The sequence below is a fragment of the Pseudophryne corroboree genome, chromosome 12, assembly GCF_028390025.1.
Source record: "Pseudophryne corroboree isolate aPseCor3 chromosome 12, aPseCor3.hap2, whole genome shotgun sequence".
In the NCBI taxonomy this organism is placed as follows: Eukaryota; Metazoa; Chordata; class Amphibia; order Anura; family Myobatrachidae; genus Pseudophryne; species Pseudophryne corroboree.
In genome coordinates, this window is record NC_086455.1 from 164,908,992 (window position 1) to 164,924,590 (window position 15,599).

The 15,599-nt window shown below is 51.3% G+C and overlaps 1 protein-coding gene across 9 annotated transcripts in view; it reads left to right on the forward strand.

The window, feature by feature from the left end:
- NIN (ninein) overlaps positions 1-15,599 on the forward strand; it is a 135,284-nt gene that overhangs the window by 97,251 nt on the left and 22,434 nt on the right. For all 9 annotated transcript variants that reach the window (XM_063948424.1, XM_063948425.1, XM_063948426.1 and 6 more), the window contains 4 exons: positions 4,854-5,069; positions 5,300-5,398; positions 12,892-13,014; positions 14,125-14,238. In XM_063948424.1, the coding sequence (XP_063804494.1) occupies positions 4,854-5,069; positions 5,300-5,398; positions 12,892-13,014; positions 14,125-14,238 (552 nt within the window). The remainder of the gene's footprint in view (positions 1-4,853; positions 5,070-5,299; positions 5,399-12,891; positions 13,015-14,124; positions 14,239-15,599) is intronic.

Genomic DNA, 15,599 nt, shown 5'->3' on the forward strand with positions numbered 1-15,599 from the left:
AGCGCACACACTCACTGTATCCTGCAGCACAGCTGTCCTCCCCCTCAGCACACACACTGACTGTATCCTGCAGCACAGCAGTCCCCCCCCCTCAGCACACACTGACTGTATCCTGCAGCACAGCAGTCCTCCCCCCTCAGCGCACACACTGTATCCTACAGCACAGCAGTCCTCCCCCTCAGCGCACACACTGACTGTATCCTGCAGCACAGCAGTCCTCCCCCTCAGCGCACACACTGACTGTATCCTGCAGCACAGCAGTCCTCCCCCTCAGCGCACACACTGACTGTATCCTGCAGCACAGCAGTCCTCCCCCTCAGCGCACACGCTGACTGTACCCTGCAGCACAGCAGTCCTCCCCCTCAGCGCACACGCTGACTGTATCCTGCAGCACAGCAGTCCTCCCCCTCAGCGCACACACTGACTGTACCCTGCAGCACAGCAGTCCTCCCCCTCAGCGCGCACACTGACTGTATCCTGCAGCACAGCAGTCCTCCCCCCTCAGCGCACACACTGACTGTATCCTGCAGCACTGCAGTCCTCCCCCTCAGCGCACACACTGACTGTATCCTGCAGCACTGCAGTCCTCCCCCTCAGCACACACACTGACTGTATCCTGCAGCACAGCGTCGTCCCCCCCCTCAGCACACACTGACTGTATCCTGCAGCACAGCAGTCCTCCCCCTCAGCGCACACACTGTATCCTACAGCACAGCAGTCCTCCCCCCCTCAGCGCACACACTGACTGTACCCTGCAGCACAGCAGTCCTTTCCCTCAGCGCACACACTGACTGTATCCTGCAGCACAGCAGTCTTCCCCCTCAGCGCACACACTGACTGTACCCTGCAGCACAGCAGTCCTCCCCCTCAGCACACACTGACTGTATCCTGCAGCACAGCAGTCCTCCCCCTCAGCGCACACACTGACTGTATCCTGCAGCACAGCAGTCCTCCCCCTCAGCGCACACACTCACTGTATCCTGCAGCACAGCTGTCCTCCCCCTCAGCACACACACTGACTGTATCCTGCAGCACAGCAGTCCCCCCCCCCCCTCAGCACACACTGACTGTATCCTGCAGCACAGCAGTCCTCCCCCCTCAGCGCACACACTGTATCCTACAGCACAGCAGTCCTCCCCCGCTCAGCGCACACACTGACTGTACCCTGCAGCACAGCAGTCCTTTCCCTCAGCGCACACACTGACTGTATCCTGCAGCACAGCAGTTCTCCCCCTCAGCGCGCACACTGACTGTATCCTGCAGCACAGCAGTCCTCCCCCTCAGCGCACACACTGACTGTATCCTGCAGCACTGCAGTCCTCCCCCTCAGCGCACACACTGACTGTATCCTGCAGCACTGCAGTCCTCCCCCTCAGCACACACACTGACTGTATCCTGCAGCACAGCGTCCCCCCCCTCAGCACACACTGACTGTATCCTGCAGCACAGCAGTCCTCCCCCTCAGCGCACACACTGTATCCTACAGCACAGCAGTCCTCCCCCCCTCAGCGCACACACTGACTGTACCCTGCAGCACAGCAGTCCTCCCCCTCAGCACACACTGACTGTATCCTGCAGCACAGCAGTCCTCCCCCTCAGCGCACACACTGACTGTATCCTGCAGCACAGCAGTCCTCCCCCTCAGCGCACACACTCACTGTATCCTGCAGCACAGCTGTCCTCCCCCTCAGCACACACACTGACTGTATCCTGCAGCACAGCAGTCCCCCCCCTCAGCACACACTGACTGTATCCTGCAGCACAGCAGTCCTCCCCCTCAGCGCACACACTGTATCCTACAGCACAGCAGTCCTCCCCCCCTCAGCGCACACACTGACTGTACCCTGCAGCACAGCAGTCCTTTCCCTCAGCGCACACACTGACTGTATCCTGCAGCACAGCAGTCTTCCCCCTCAGCGCACACACTGACTGTACCCTGCAGCACAGCAGTCCTCCCCCTCAGCACACACTGACTGTATCCTGCAGCACAGCAGTCCTCCCCCTCAGCGCACACACTGACTGTATCCTGCAGCACAGCAGTCCTCCCCCTCAGCGCAAACACTCACTGTATCCTGCAGCACAGCTGTCCTCCCCCTCAGCACACACACTGACTGTATCCTGCAGCACAGCAGTCCCCCCCCCCTCAGCACACACTGACTGTATCCTGCAGCACAGCAGTCCTCCCCCTCAGCGCACACACTGTATCCTACAGCACAGCAGTCCTCCCCCGCTCAGCGCACACACTGACTGTACCCTGCAGCACAGCAGTCCTTTCCCTCAGCGCACACACTGACTGTATCCTGCAGCACAGCAGTTCTCCCCCTCAGCGCGCACACTGACTGTATCCTGCAGCACAGCAGTCCTCCCCCTCAGCGCACACACTGACTGTATCCTGCAGCACTGCAGTCCTCCCCCTCAGCGCACACACTGACTGTATCCTGCAGCACTGCAGTCCTCCCCCTCAGCACACACACTGACTGTATCCTGCAGCACAGCGTCCCCCCCCTCAGCACACACTGACTGTATCCTGCAGCACAGCAGTCCTCCCCCTCAGCGCACACACTGTATCCTACAGCACAGCAGTCCTCCCCCCCTCAGCGCACACACTGACTGTACCCTGCAGCACAGCAGTCCTCCCCCTCAGCACACACTGACTGTATCCTGCAGCACAGCAGTCCTCCCCCTCAGCGCACACACTGACTGTATCCTGCAGCACAGCAGTCCTCCCCCTCAGCACACACTGACTGTATCCTGCAGCACAGCAGTCCTCCCCCTCAGCGCACACACTCACTGTATCCTGCAGCACAGCTGTCCTCCCCCTCAGCACACACACTGACTGTATCCTGCAGCACAGCAGTCCCCCCCCCTCAGCACACACTGACTGTATCCTGCAGCACAGCAGTCCTCCCCCCTCAGCGCACACACTGTATCCTACAGCACAGCAGTCCTCCCCCCCTCAGCGCGCACACTGACTGTACCCTGCAGCACAGCAGTCCTTTCCCTCAGCGCACACACTGACTGTATCCTGCAGCACAGCAGTTCTCCCCCTCAGCGCACACACTGACTGTATCCTGCAGCACAGCAGTCCTCCCCCGGCCTCAGCACACACTGATTGTATCCTGCAGCACAGCAGTCCTCCCCCTCAGCGCACACACTGTATCCTACAGCACAGCAGTCCTCCCCCCCTCAGCGCACACACTGACTGTACCCTGCAGCACAGCTGTCCTCCCCCTCAGCGCACACACTGACTGTATCCTGCAGCACAGCAGTCCTCCCCCTCAGCGCACACTGACTGTATCCTGCAGCACAGCAGTCTTCCCCCTCAGCACACACTGACTGTATCCTGCAGCACAGCAGTCCTCCCCCTCAGCGCACACACTGACTGTACCCTGCAGCACAGCTGTCCTCCCCCTCAGCGCACACACTGACTGTATCCTGCAGCACAGCAGTCCTCCCCCTCAGCGCACACACTGACTGCACCCTGCAGCACAGCTGTCCTCCCCCTCAGCGCACACAGTGACTGTATCCTGCAGCACAGCAGTCCTCCCCCGGCCTCAGCACACACTGACTGTATCCTGCAGCACAGCAGTCCTCCCCCTCAGCGCACACGCTGACTGTATCCTGCAGCACAGGAGTCCTCCCCCTCAGCGCACACACTGACTGTATCCTGCAGCACAGCAGTCCTCCCCCTCAGCGCACACACTGACTGTATCCTGCAGCACAGCAGTCCTCCCCCTCAGCGCACACTGACTGTATCCTGCAGCACAGCAGTCCTCCCCCTCAGTGCACACACTGACTGTATCCTGCAGCACAGCAGTCCTCCCCCTCAGTGCACACACTGACTGTATCCTGCAGCACAGCAGTCCTCCCCCTCAGCGCACACACTGACTGTATCCTGCAGCACAGCAGTCCTCCCCCTCAGTGCACACACTGACTGTATCCTGCAGCACAGCAGTCCTCCCCCTCAGCGTACACACTGACTGTATCCTGCAGCACAGCAGTCCTCCCCCTCAGTGCACACACTGACTGTATCCTGCAGCACAGCAGTCCTCCCCCTCAGCGCACACGCTGACTGTATCCTGCAGCACAGCAGTCCTCCCCCTCAGCGCACACGCTGACTGCACCCTGCAGCACAGCAGTCCTCCTCTCTCTGTCTCTCTCTGGGCTTCCTCAGCTGCCCCCCTACAGCCTCTTTTAGTTTCACTTTCATTCTTTGGCTATACACATTTGCCAGCTTCTGGGTCCTAAATTCCTCCCACTCACTGGCTCTATGAAAGTTATTCCTAATAATAGAGATCACAGTTAGTCCCAGTAATAGAGGTTTCCCACTTATCCAAGTCCCACAATCCAGGTCAACTTTTGCTGTAGTATCCACCAACGCGTTTCGCAGCTGGTCCCCTTCTATAGCGTATTCTCCAGTTGCCTGTAGAAAGAAAACTTGCCAAAACGTGGTGGGGGGATACTTTTGGAAGGGACAGGGTCAGTCATATTTATGCTATTTTTATGACATGCATTTATTAAGTGCAGTGAAGTTTTTATACTATTTTAAATTTGCCTTCAGCACATGATCTGTATGTGGAGTCTCCGCCTCTCCGTATAGTTACGAGTACTGCCAAAATGTTACTGAAGCAACTCTGTCACCAGTTACAGTAACCTCCTACCTGTACAGGGGGTGAGGGGCAAATTGTCTCTATGGTCTGTATAGTACACAAGAGAGTCAATGTGTTTGCTGTAAGATTTTCTGTTGATGCCAATTCTCGATGACGGTCTTATGTGTGGGTTTAGCTTTAAGTTGTGGAATTGGATTTTAGACTTAAGTATTTTTGTTTTTCTTGCTTTTGTCATGTGACAAGGTTGCCGAATCAAAGTCCAGGAATGATCAGCTGATTTCAGAGAAGGAGGAGCTGTACTTAAAGAACTCAAAGAACCAGGAGGACCTCCAGGATCTGAACCGTAGACTGATGGTTTTTCTGAAACAGAAAGATAGAAAGGATTCCGCTAAAGGTCTAGAGGAGTGGCAGAAGGAGAAGTGTCAAATGAGCGAGGAAGTGGAAGGCTACAGGTCAAAGGTACAAAGGTCATATATGTCTGCCCTTGGCAGCACAGTCACGTTGACGTGATTCACTGGCCTCATTGCACTTACTGCGGTCTTATTTCCCCCGGAATTATGAATCTTGCACAATAAGGCAGACACAACTCTGCTACTCTGATGGAAAAAGAGCAGACACCTAGGGGACAAAGAACGGGGCTCCCCATTCGCACTTGTGAGATACCAACCTTCGTAAATTTCCTTTTCTAGATTTCAGATTCGGAGGCAGAAATGTCCAGGATGAAAGTGCAGAATCATTATCTAGAGCAGGAGAACGCTGTCCTGAAGCAGGAGGTGGAGGCAAAGCAGGTGAGACATGCACGGATGGGTCCTCATACGTCTTTGCTGCAGCCAGAGAACTGCCGCAGAGCTTTGTAAAACATTTGGAGATCCATATGTGATGCAGTAAAGCATAGAAAACAGACATTTTAGGAGTATCTTCCGCTTCATACATCCCGCCCATAGTGGTTTAAAGGGAGGGCGCATATATGTACTCACTCCACCTTTTACCAGAGGTGTTGAACTTTCTGCCAAGTGAATTCAATCCTATTATCCTCACCCGCTCTGCAATTAGACAAAATTAAGCGTTGGGTATAGTATCCCGACGGAATACCGACGCTGGGATCCTATCTGCCAAAATTCCGGCAGCGGGGCGAGCTCTAGAAAGCCCCTTGCGGGCTCGCTGCGCTCATCACACTGCAGGTTCGGGAGATCGCTGCGCTTGCCACAGACGACACCCACAAGTGGCAATAGCCCTGGCGCAGCTGCTGGCATTCTGGCGGTCGGGATTCCGGCGTCTGTATTCTGACCGCCGGGATATAAACTACATCCCAAAACTAAAATGCAGGAGGGTCGTTGAATGCAAAATTCTGTTGGAGCGTAGCATTAATTTATTTATCTTTCTATTTTATATAATCCGTGTTTAGTATACAATCCTCTTCAATTACAGCAGGTATATCCAAAACTGCGGCCCTCCAGCTGTTGTGAAACTACATATCCCAGCATGCCCTGACACAGTTTTGCTGTCAGAGAATGCTAAAGCTGTGTCAGGGCATGCTGGGATGTATAGTTTCTCAGCAGCTGGAGGGCCGCAGTATGGACATGCCTGAATTAGAGAGTGCAACGGAATATGCCGGTGCAATATAAATGTTAATAATATATATAACTGCACAAAGACATTAATATAAATTGTAGTTAAACATGATTAACAGGGAGACTGATAACTCACTATCTGGCGCTGACTGCCAATAATCCGCTGACTTCTAACAAGTACAACCAGAAAGATACATTCTCAGAACGACTACCGTATCTCGCGCAGAGAGTGTACTATCCTCCGGAACAGAGTGTAGGGTAGCCTTATAAACTCTTCCAGAAGGTCTAGAAGAGTGCGGAATTTGGGGGTTCTACCAGCCTCCAGACAGTGCCGCCACGTCTCCCAGTTCCACCCACTTCCCGAGTGAAGTGGACAAAATCAGGGTTTGGATGCCACGTCACCCTGAAATACCAGGAATTGCAGCTTTTAATAACGAGGCGGGGCCATGATGATATACAGATGGGTCCATGTTTATCTTGGCCTTTAATAGGATTGATTGAGACTGGGCAGTCGGACTTAATCCCCTGCTGTAATGACTTAATCCCCTGCTGTATTATTCTCTGTATTGTATTGCAGCTGAGAACAATAGATGAAGTGTTTATGTAAATAAACCATGGTATGCCTAGGCGCAGCAGAGACGCCAAGATAACTGTGGATCTATCTGTATAACCCTGCCCACACTAAAATGCAGCAAATTAAGGCTTTAACAGCGGGTGTGGGGCTATGATGACTAAAATGCAGCACCACCCCCTCCCCCATTAGAGTGGGCTGGGTCCATCTGGAAGTGGGCTGGGTCCATCTGGAAGTGGGCTGGCTCCATCTGGAAGTGGGCTGGGTCCATCTGGAAAGGCGTGAAGGCGTTTACATTAATTTGTTACATATGGTGCAGGATTTATATACCATTTATCTGAAGAAACCTCCAAAGCATACAACTAACATATAAATCAATAACTTCTCTCCAAGTGTATTAGTGAACAATAAATAAACTGTATGAGAAGGTTTTATTTCTCTGACGTCCTAGTGGATGCTGGGACTCCGTCAGGACCATGGGGATTAGCGGCTCCGCAGGAGACAGGGCACAAAAATAAAAGCTTTAGGACTAGGTGGTGTGCACTGGCTCCTCCCCCTATGACCCTCCTCCAAGCCTCAGTTAGGTTTTTGTGCCCGTCCGAGCAGGGTGCAATCTAGGTGGCTCTCCTAAAGAGCTGCTTAGAAAAAGTTATTAGGTTTTTTATTTTCAGTGAGTCCTGCTGGCAACAGGCTCACTGCAACAAGGGACTTAGGGGAGAAGAAGTGAACTCACCTGCGTGCAGGATGGATTGGCTTCTTAGGCTACTGGACACCATTAGCTCCAGAGGGATCGAACACAGGCCCAGCCATGGAGTCCGGTCCCGGAGCCGCGCCGCCGACCCCCTTGCAGATGCCGAAAAGTGAAGAGGTCCAGAAACCGGCGGCAGAAGACTTTTCAGTCTTCATGAGGTAGCGCACAGCACTGCAGCTGTGCGCCATTGTTGTCAGCACACTTCACACCAGCGGTCACTGAGGGTGCAGGGCGCTGGGGGGGGGCGCCCTGGGCAGCAATGATAATACCTTGTTCTGGCTAAAAATACATCACATATAGCCCCTGGGGCTATATGGATGTATTTAACCCCTGCCAGGTCTCACAAACACCGGGAGAAGAGCCCGCCGAAATAGGGGGCGGGGCCTATCTCCTCAGCACACAGCGCCATTTTCCTGCACAGCTCCGCTGCGAGGAAGGCTCCCAGGACTCTCCCCTGCACTGCACTACAGAAACAGGGTAAAAAAACAGAGAGGGGGGGCACTTTTTTGGCGATATTGATATATTAAGCTGCTATAAAGGAAACAACACTTCTGTAGGGTTGTTCCTATATATTTATAGCGCTTGGGTGTGTGCTGGCAAACTCTCCCTCTGTCTCCCCAAAGGGCTAGTGGGGTCCTGTCTTCGATAAGAGCATTCCCTGTGTGTCTGCTGTGTGTCGGTACGTGTGTGTCGACATGTATGAGGACGATGTTGGTGTGGAGGCGGAGCAATTGCCGGTAATGGTGATGTCACCCCCTAGGGAGTCGACACCGGAATGGATGGCTTTGTTTATGGAATTACGTGATAATGTCAGCACGTTACAAAAATCAGTTGACGACATGAGACGGCCGGCAAACCAGTTAGTACCTGTCCAGGCGTCTCAGACACCGTCAGGGGCTGTAAAACGCCCTTTACCTCAGTCGGTCGACACAGACCCAGACACGGACACCGAATCTAGTGTCGACGGTGAAGAAACAAACGTATTTTCCAGTAGGGCCACACGTTATATGATCACGGCAATGAAGGAGGCTTTGCATATCTCTGATACTGCAAGTACCACAAAAAGGGGTATTATGTGGGGTCTGAAAAAACTACCTGTAGTTTTTCCTGAATCAGAGGAATTGAATGAAGTGTGTGATGAAGCGTGGGTTAACCCCGATAGAAAACTGCTAATTTCAAAGAAGTTATTGGCATTATATCCTTTCCCGCCAGAGGTTAGGGCGCGCTGGGAAACACCCCCTAGGGTGGATAAGGCACTCACGCTTATCAAAACAAGTGGCGTTACCGTCTCCTGAAACGGCCGCCCTCAAGGATCCAGCTGATAGGAGGCTGGAAACTACCCTGAAAAGTATATACACTCATACTGGTGTTATACTGCGACCAGCCATCGCCTCAGCATGGATGTGCAGTGCTGGGGTGGTTTGGTCGGATTCCCTGACTGAAAATATTGATACCCTGGATAGGGACAGTATTTTATTGACTATAGAGCAATTAAAGGATGCTTTTCTTTATATGCGAGATGCTCAGAGGGATATTTGCACTCTGGCATCGAGAGTAAGTGCGATGTCCATATCTGCCAGAAGAAGTTTATGGACGCGGCAGTGGTCAGGTGATGCGGATTCCAAACGGCATATGGAAGTATTGCCGTATAAAGGGGAGGAATTATTTGGGGTCGGTCTATCGGATTTGGTGGCCACGGCAACAGCCGGGAAATTCACCTTTTTACCTCAGGTCCCCTCCCAACAGAAAAAGACACCGTCTTTTCAGCCGCAGTCCTTTCGTTCCTATAAGAACAAGCGGGCAAAAGGACAGTCATATCTGCCCCGAGGCAAAGGAAAGGGTAAGAGAGTGCACCAAGCAGCTCCCTCCCAGGAGCAGAAGCCCTCCCCGGCTTCTGCAAAGCCCTCAGCATGACGTTGGGGCTTTACAAGCGGACTCAGGGGCGGTGGGGGGTCGACTCAAGAATTTCAGCGCACAGTGGGCTCACTCACAGGTGGACCCCTGGATCCTGCAGGTAGTATCTCAGGGTTACAGGTTGGAATTCGAGAAGTCTCCCCCTCACCGGTTCCTAAAGTCTGCTCTGCCAACGTCTCCCTCAGACAGGGCGACGGTATTGGAAGCCATTCACAAGCTGTATTCTCAGCAGGTGATAGTCAAGGTACCCCTCCTACAACAGGGAAAGGGGTATTATTCCACACTATTTGTGGTACCGAAGCCGGACGGCTCGGTAAGACCTATTCTAAATCTGAAATCTTTGAACCTGTACATACAAAAATTCAAGTTCAAGATGGAGTCACTCAGAGCAGTGATAGCGAATCTGGAAGAAGGGGACTTTATGGTGTCCCTGGACATCAAGGATGCTTACCTGCATGTCCCAATTTGCCCTTCACATCAAGGGTACCTCAGGTTCGTGGTGCAAAACTGTCATTATCAGTTTCAGACACTGCCGTTTGGATTGTCCACGGCACCTCGGGTCTTTACCAAGGTAATGGCCGAAATGATGTTTCTTCTGCGAAGAAAAGGCGTATTAATTATCCCTTACTTGGACGATCTCCTGATAAGGGCAAGGTCCAGAGAACAGCTGGAGGACGTAGTAGCACTAACCCAAGTAGTGCTGCAACAGCACGGGTGGATTCTGAATTTTCCAAAATCTCAATTGACCCCGACGACACGTCTGCTGTTCCTGGGAATGATTCTGGACACGGTTCAGAAAAAGGTGTTTCTTCCGGAGGAGAAAGCCAGGGAGTTATCCGAACTTGTCAGGACCCTCCTAAAACCAGGAAAAGTGTCTGTGCATCAATGCACAAGAGTCCTGGGAAAAATGGTGGCTTCTTACGAAGCGATTCCATTCGGCAGATTCCACGCACAAACTTTTCAGTGGGATCTGCTGGACAAATGGTCCGGATCGCATCTGCAGATGCATCAGCGGATAACTTTGTCTCCACGGACAAGGGTGTCTCTTCTGTGGTGGTTGCAGAGTGCTCATCTGTTAGAGGGCCGCAGATTCGGCATACAGGACTGGGTCCTGGTGACCACGGATGCCAGTCTGAGAGGCTGGGGAGCGGTCACACAGGGAAGAAACTTCCAGGGAGTGTGGTCAAGCCTGGAGATGTCTCTTCACATAAATATACTGGAGCTAAGAGCGATTTACAATGCTCTAAGCCTGGCAAAACCCCTGCTTCAGGGTCAGCCGGTGTTGATCCAGTCGGACAACATCACGGCAGTCGCCCACGTAAACAGACAGGGCGGCACAAGAAGCAGGAGGGCAATGGCAGAAGCTGCAAGGATTCTTCGCTGGGCGGAAGATCATGTGATAGCACTGTCAGCAGTGTTCATTCCGGGAGTGGACAACTGGGAAGCGGACTTCCTCAGCAGACACGATCTACACCCGGGAGAGTGGGGACTTCATCCAGAAGTCTTCCACATGATTGTGAACCGTTGGGAAAAACCAAAGGTGGATATGATGGCGTCCCGCCTCAACAAAAAACTGGACAGGTATTGCGCCAGGTCAAGAGACCCTCAGGCAATAGCTGTGGACGCTCTGGTAACACCGTGGGTGTTCCAGTCAGTTTGTGTTTCCTCCTCTGCCTCTCATACCAAAAGTACTGAGAATTATACGGCAAAGGGGAGTAAGAACGATACTCGTGGCTCCGGATTGGCCAAGAAGAACTTGGTACCCGGAACTTCAGGAGATGCTCACGGAAGATCCGTGGCCTCTACCTCTAAGACGGGACCTGCTTCAGCAGGGACCGTGTCTATTCCAAGACTTACCGCGGCTGCGTTTGACGGCATGGCGGTTGAACGCCGAATTCTAAGGGAAAAAGGCATTCCGGAAGAGGTCATCCCTACCCTGGTAAAAGCCAGGAAGGAGGTGACTGCACAACATTATCACCGCATTTGGAGAAAATATGTTGCGTGGTGTGAGGCCAGGAAGGCCCCGACGGAGGAATTTCAACTGGGTCGATTCCTACATTTCCTGCAAACAGGATTGTCTATGGGCCTCAAATTAGGGTCCATTAAGATTCAAATTTCGGCCCTGTCGATTTTCTTCCAGAAAGAATTGGCTTCAGTTCCTGAAGTCCAGACTTTTGTAAAAGGAGTACTACATATACAGCCCCCGGTTGTGCCCCCAGTGGCTCCGTGGGATCTTAATGTAGTTTTGGATTTTCTCAAATCCCATTGGTTTGAGCCACTCAAATCGGTGGATTTGAAATATCTTACATGGAAAGTAACCATGCTACTGGCCCTGGCTTCAGCCAGGAGAGTGTCAGAATTGGCGGCTTTATCGTATAAAAGCCCATATCTGATTTTCCATTCGGACAGGGCAGAACTGCGGACGCGTCCTCAGTTTCTGCCTAAGGTGGTTTCAGCGTTTCACCTGAACCAGCCTATTGTGGTGCCTGCGGCTACTAGCGATTTGGAGGATTCCAAGTTGCTGGACGTTGTCAGGGCATTGAAAATATATATTTCAAGGACGGCTGGAGTCAGAAAATCTGACTCGCTGTTTATACTGTATGCACCCAACAAGCTGGGTGCTCCTGCTTCTAAGCAGACGATTGCTCGTTGGATTTGTAGCACAATTCAACTTGCACATTCTGTGGCAGGCCTGCCACAGCCTAAATCTATCAAGGCCCATTCCACAAGGAAGGTGGGCTCATCTTGGGCGGCTGCCCGAGGGGTCTCGGCATTACAACTCTGCCGAGCAGCTACGTGGTCGGGGGAGAACACGTTTGTAAAATTCTACAAATTTGATACCCTGGCTAAAGAGGACCTGGAGTTCTCTCATTCGGTGCTGCAGAGTCATCCGCACTCTCCCGTCCGTTTGGGAGCTTTGGTATAATCCCCATGGTCCTGACGGAGTCCCAGCATCCACTAGGACGTCAGAGAAAATAAGATTTTACTTACCGATAAATCTATTTCTCGTAGTCCGTAGTGGATGCTGGGCGCCCATCCCAAGTGCGGATTGTCTGCAATACTTGTACATAGTTATTGTTACAAAAAAATCGGGTTGTTATTGTTGTGAGCCGTCTGTTCAGAGGCTCCTACGTTTGTCATACTGTTAACTGGGTTCAGATCACAGGTTGTACGGTGTGATTGGTGTGGCTGGTATGAGTCTTACCCGGGATTCAAAATCCTTCCTTATTGTGTACGCTCGTCCGGGCACAGTATCCTAACTGAGGCTTGGAGGAGGGTCATAGGGGGAGGAGCCAGTGCACACCACCTAGTCCTAAAGCTTTTATTTTTGTGCCCTGTCTCCTGCGGAGCCGCTAATCCCCATGGTCCTGACGGAGTCCCAGCATCCACTACGGACTACGAGAAATAGATTTATCGGTAAGTAAAATCTTATTTTTCACTTTCATTCTCGTGTGTTTTTCTGAATTTTTACAGCTTTCCAGATGTTCAGAGATCACCGACCTGAAGAAGGAAATTTCCCTCTTAATAAATAAAAATGAAAAACTGCTGAAAGAGAAGGAAACGCTGGAGGAGGAGTTAAACACTTGCGTGGGGAAGGTAAGAGGATGAGGAGGATTTACTTTCTGCCCTTTTACTTGTTTTTTGGACTTTATTTAGAGGATTGTCAATCTCAAAATGATAAAGAGGGTTATTCTGTTAGCAGCGAGGTTTCAGCGTTCCGACCGTTTCTCTGGCACGTTGTGACCACCAACATTACAGATTTTTCCTTACGCCCCATAGAGGTGCAGAGATAATCTGCAATGTGACTGCACCTTGGTGTTGTGCACAGCCGCACATAGTGAAGCCCTATAGCAGGCCCGGCCAACGTGAGGCTCTCCCGCTCTTGTACAAGTATCAGCATGTCCTGCCATAGTTTTGCTAGTAGGGAATGCTGAAACTATGGCAGGACATGCTGGGATGTGTAGTTACACAGCAGCTGGGGTGGGGGCAATGGCTAGGCCTGTCCTATATCATTAATGGGGTTTTACCACTTGGTATTAAACATGAAGCTAGACGTGTGCTGAAATTCGTAGCAGTCATGTCAACTGTATATTTGTAATCGTCAGCCTAGTTAAACCTTTGAAAGCTTGTACCTGATTGGTTGGATGAAAGCTTGTACCTGATTCATTGCTCCGGGCTATAGAACGTTTAGGCTCTCTTACGCTATTAAAGGACAATTTCACTTTCCTAAATGTGGATTTAAAATCAAAGAGATTTCTTCTCCTGGGACCTTCTTCCTCTTGCTAACAGAGTACCTGTAGTGCTACAGAAGCGGGGCGCAATAGGCAGTGCTGTCCACTGTGCAGGGTAATATCGGGTCCACTGTGCCCTTCCCACCCTTTAGCTTGCCATACCCCCTGCTAATAGTTGCAGCACTGTGATCATAAAATGTAATTATGTCTGCGGTATAATGCAGTTGGGGTAGGACTGACACTTCCCTTTACGGCGACGGCGTTCCCTGCATGTTAGCTTCCAATGAATTAAAGTAAGGGTTCCCGATACATAAAAGGGGGCAGTGCCAGGGAAGGGATGTGGGAAAATAATTGTTAAACCCATGAATTGGAATCCTCTTTTGAGCTGTACAGAAGAGTGGGAATTCTGGCGCTGCAGCCTGGCTCATCCCTCAGACTCCTGCTGTACCAATGCTGTGTTTCCATCCCTCCCCAGTCTGCTAGAGCTGGCTGCCTGGAGAACAAGATTGCAAGTATGAAGCAGGAGCAGAAGACTCTAGAGCAGCAGTTGCAGGCGCTACGTTCTCAGGTGTCACTGTCGCAGGAGAAGGTAACTAAAGACGGACTATAACACTGTTGTGACTCTCTTGGACTATTTGTACAGTTATGTATAGGGATGGCCATCTGTGAGTGCCCATCGATAATCACCAACTACGCTATGGGTGGCCATCGATGATTTCACACATCGATGGTCATCCCTGTTATTACACTGAATGACCCGTGGGCCAATCACAGCCTGGGGGTGGGGCTTTGCGGGTGTCGGGGGCGGGGCTAAGATATGTGTCCCGCCATCTTGCAAAAAAATATTAGTTTATGCTAGGCCATCGATGGGGGGGAAACCATCTGGTTCTCTCCCATCGATGGCAAAACCATTCGACATCTGACTCAAAACATTGATGATTAGTAATCATCGATGGTTGATGGCAATCCCTAGTTATGTATTGTTACACCCTTTCTATATAGTCTATCACAAACTAACCACAGTTTCCTTGTACTATTTTCACCAATGCTCACTCCAGTCCTTTTTACTGCTCACTGATGAAATACCCTTGTGGGCAATCTTGGCAAAGCCCCCAATATGTCATTCCTATTCCACACACTTGCTGTAGATATTTACTTTCATCTTCTGATGAATGTGATTGTATCGCTCATGCTGTACATTGCAAATCATGTTCTAAATATCTTTGTTTCCTCGGTCTGTCAGAGCAGATATCTCCGCTGCTTTGTTCCGCGGATGTGGGTACCGCTGCCCTGACTCTGTCCAGTTTGCTGGTACTTCGCATCAGGAAAGGGAGAGCCTCCAGTACAGTGATGTAGGAGTGAGGGCAGAGTAAATGCAGAGCGTGACTGAGTTCTAGTCATTAATACGGGAGAGCGATACTTATTGCCGAGGAGTATTGCCTAACATGTATTGAGGTTGCATGGATCCATACCACACAGTGGACCATATGCAATGACATCATTGTGCATGCAGTTATCCAGGTTCCATTGTTGGATGCTCCTGGTGGGAGGAGCTGGACACATTTGGGCGGGACTTGGCATGCCCATACACTTTGGAGTTGCAGGACAGTAGGCCTCGTCCTGTACCTTCATTGGAATGTCCTTTAGCTTTGTAGGCACATTTCTCATAGTACCGTATAATACAAAACACTAAAATATGCGTTGTAAAGACAGATCTGATGTTCCGTTACTCTCTAAATGAACTTTAGGCATTGATGGCTGGTTATTGGAAGAAGAAAAATGTAAAAGGAATTAGGGGAGTGGTCTTAAAACTTTAGAAGAGGCCTTTAAATATTTCATTAAGGTCCTATCCATCTGATCCTGCGGTTCCGCCAAGAATAGGAATTGTAATTTATATGGTGGCGGTTCCCCAAGCGTTTATCCAGCATGCAGATGTGTGCGCTAGGCAAC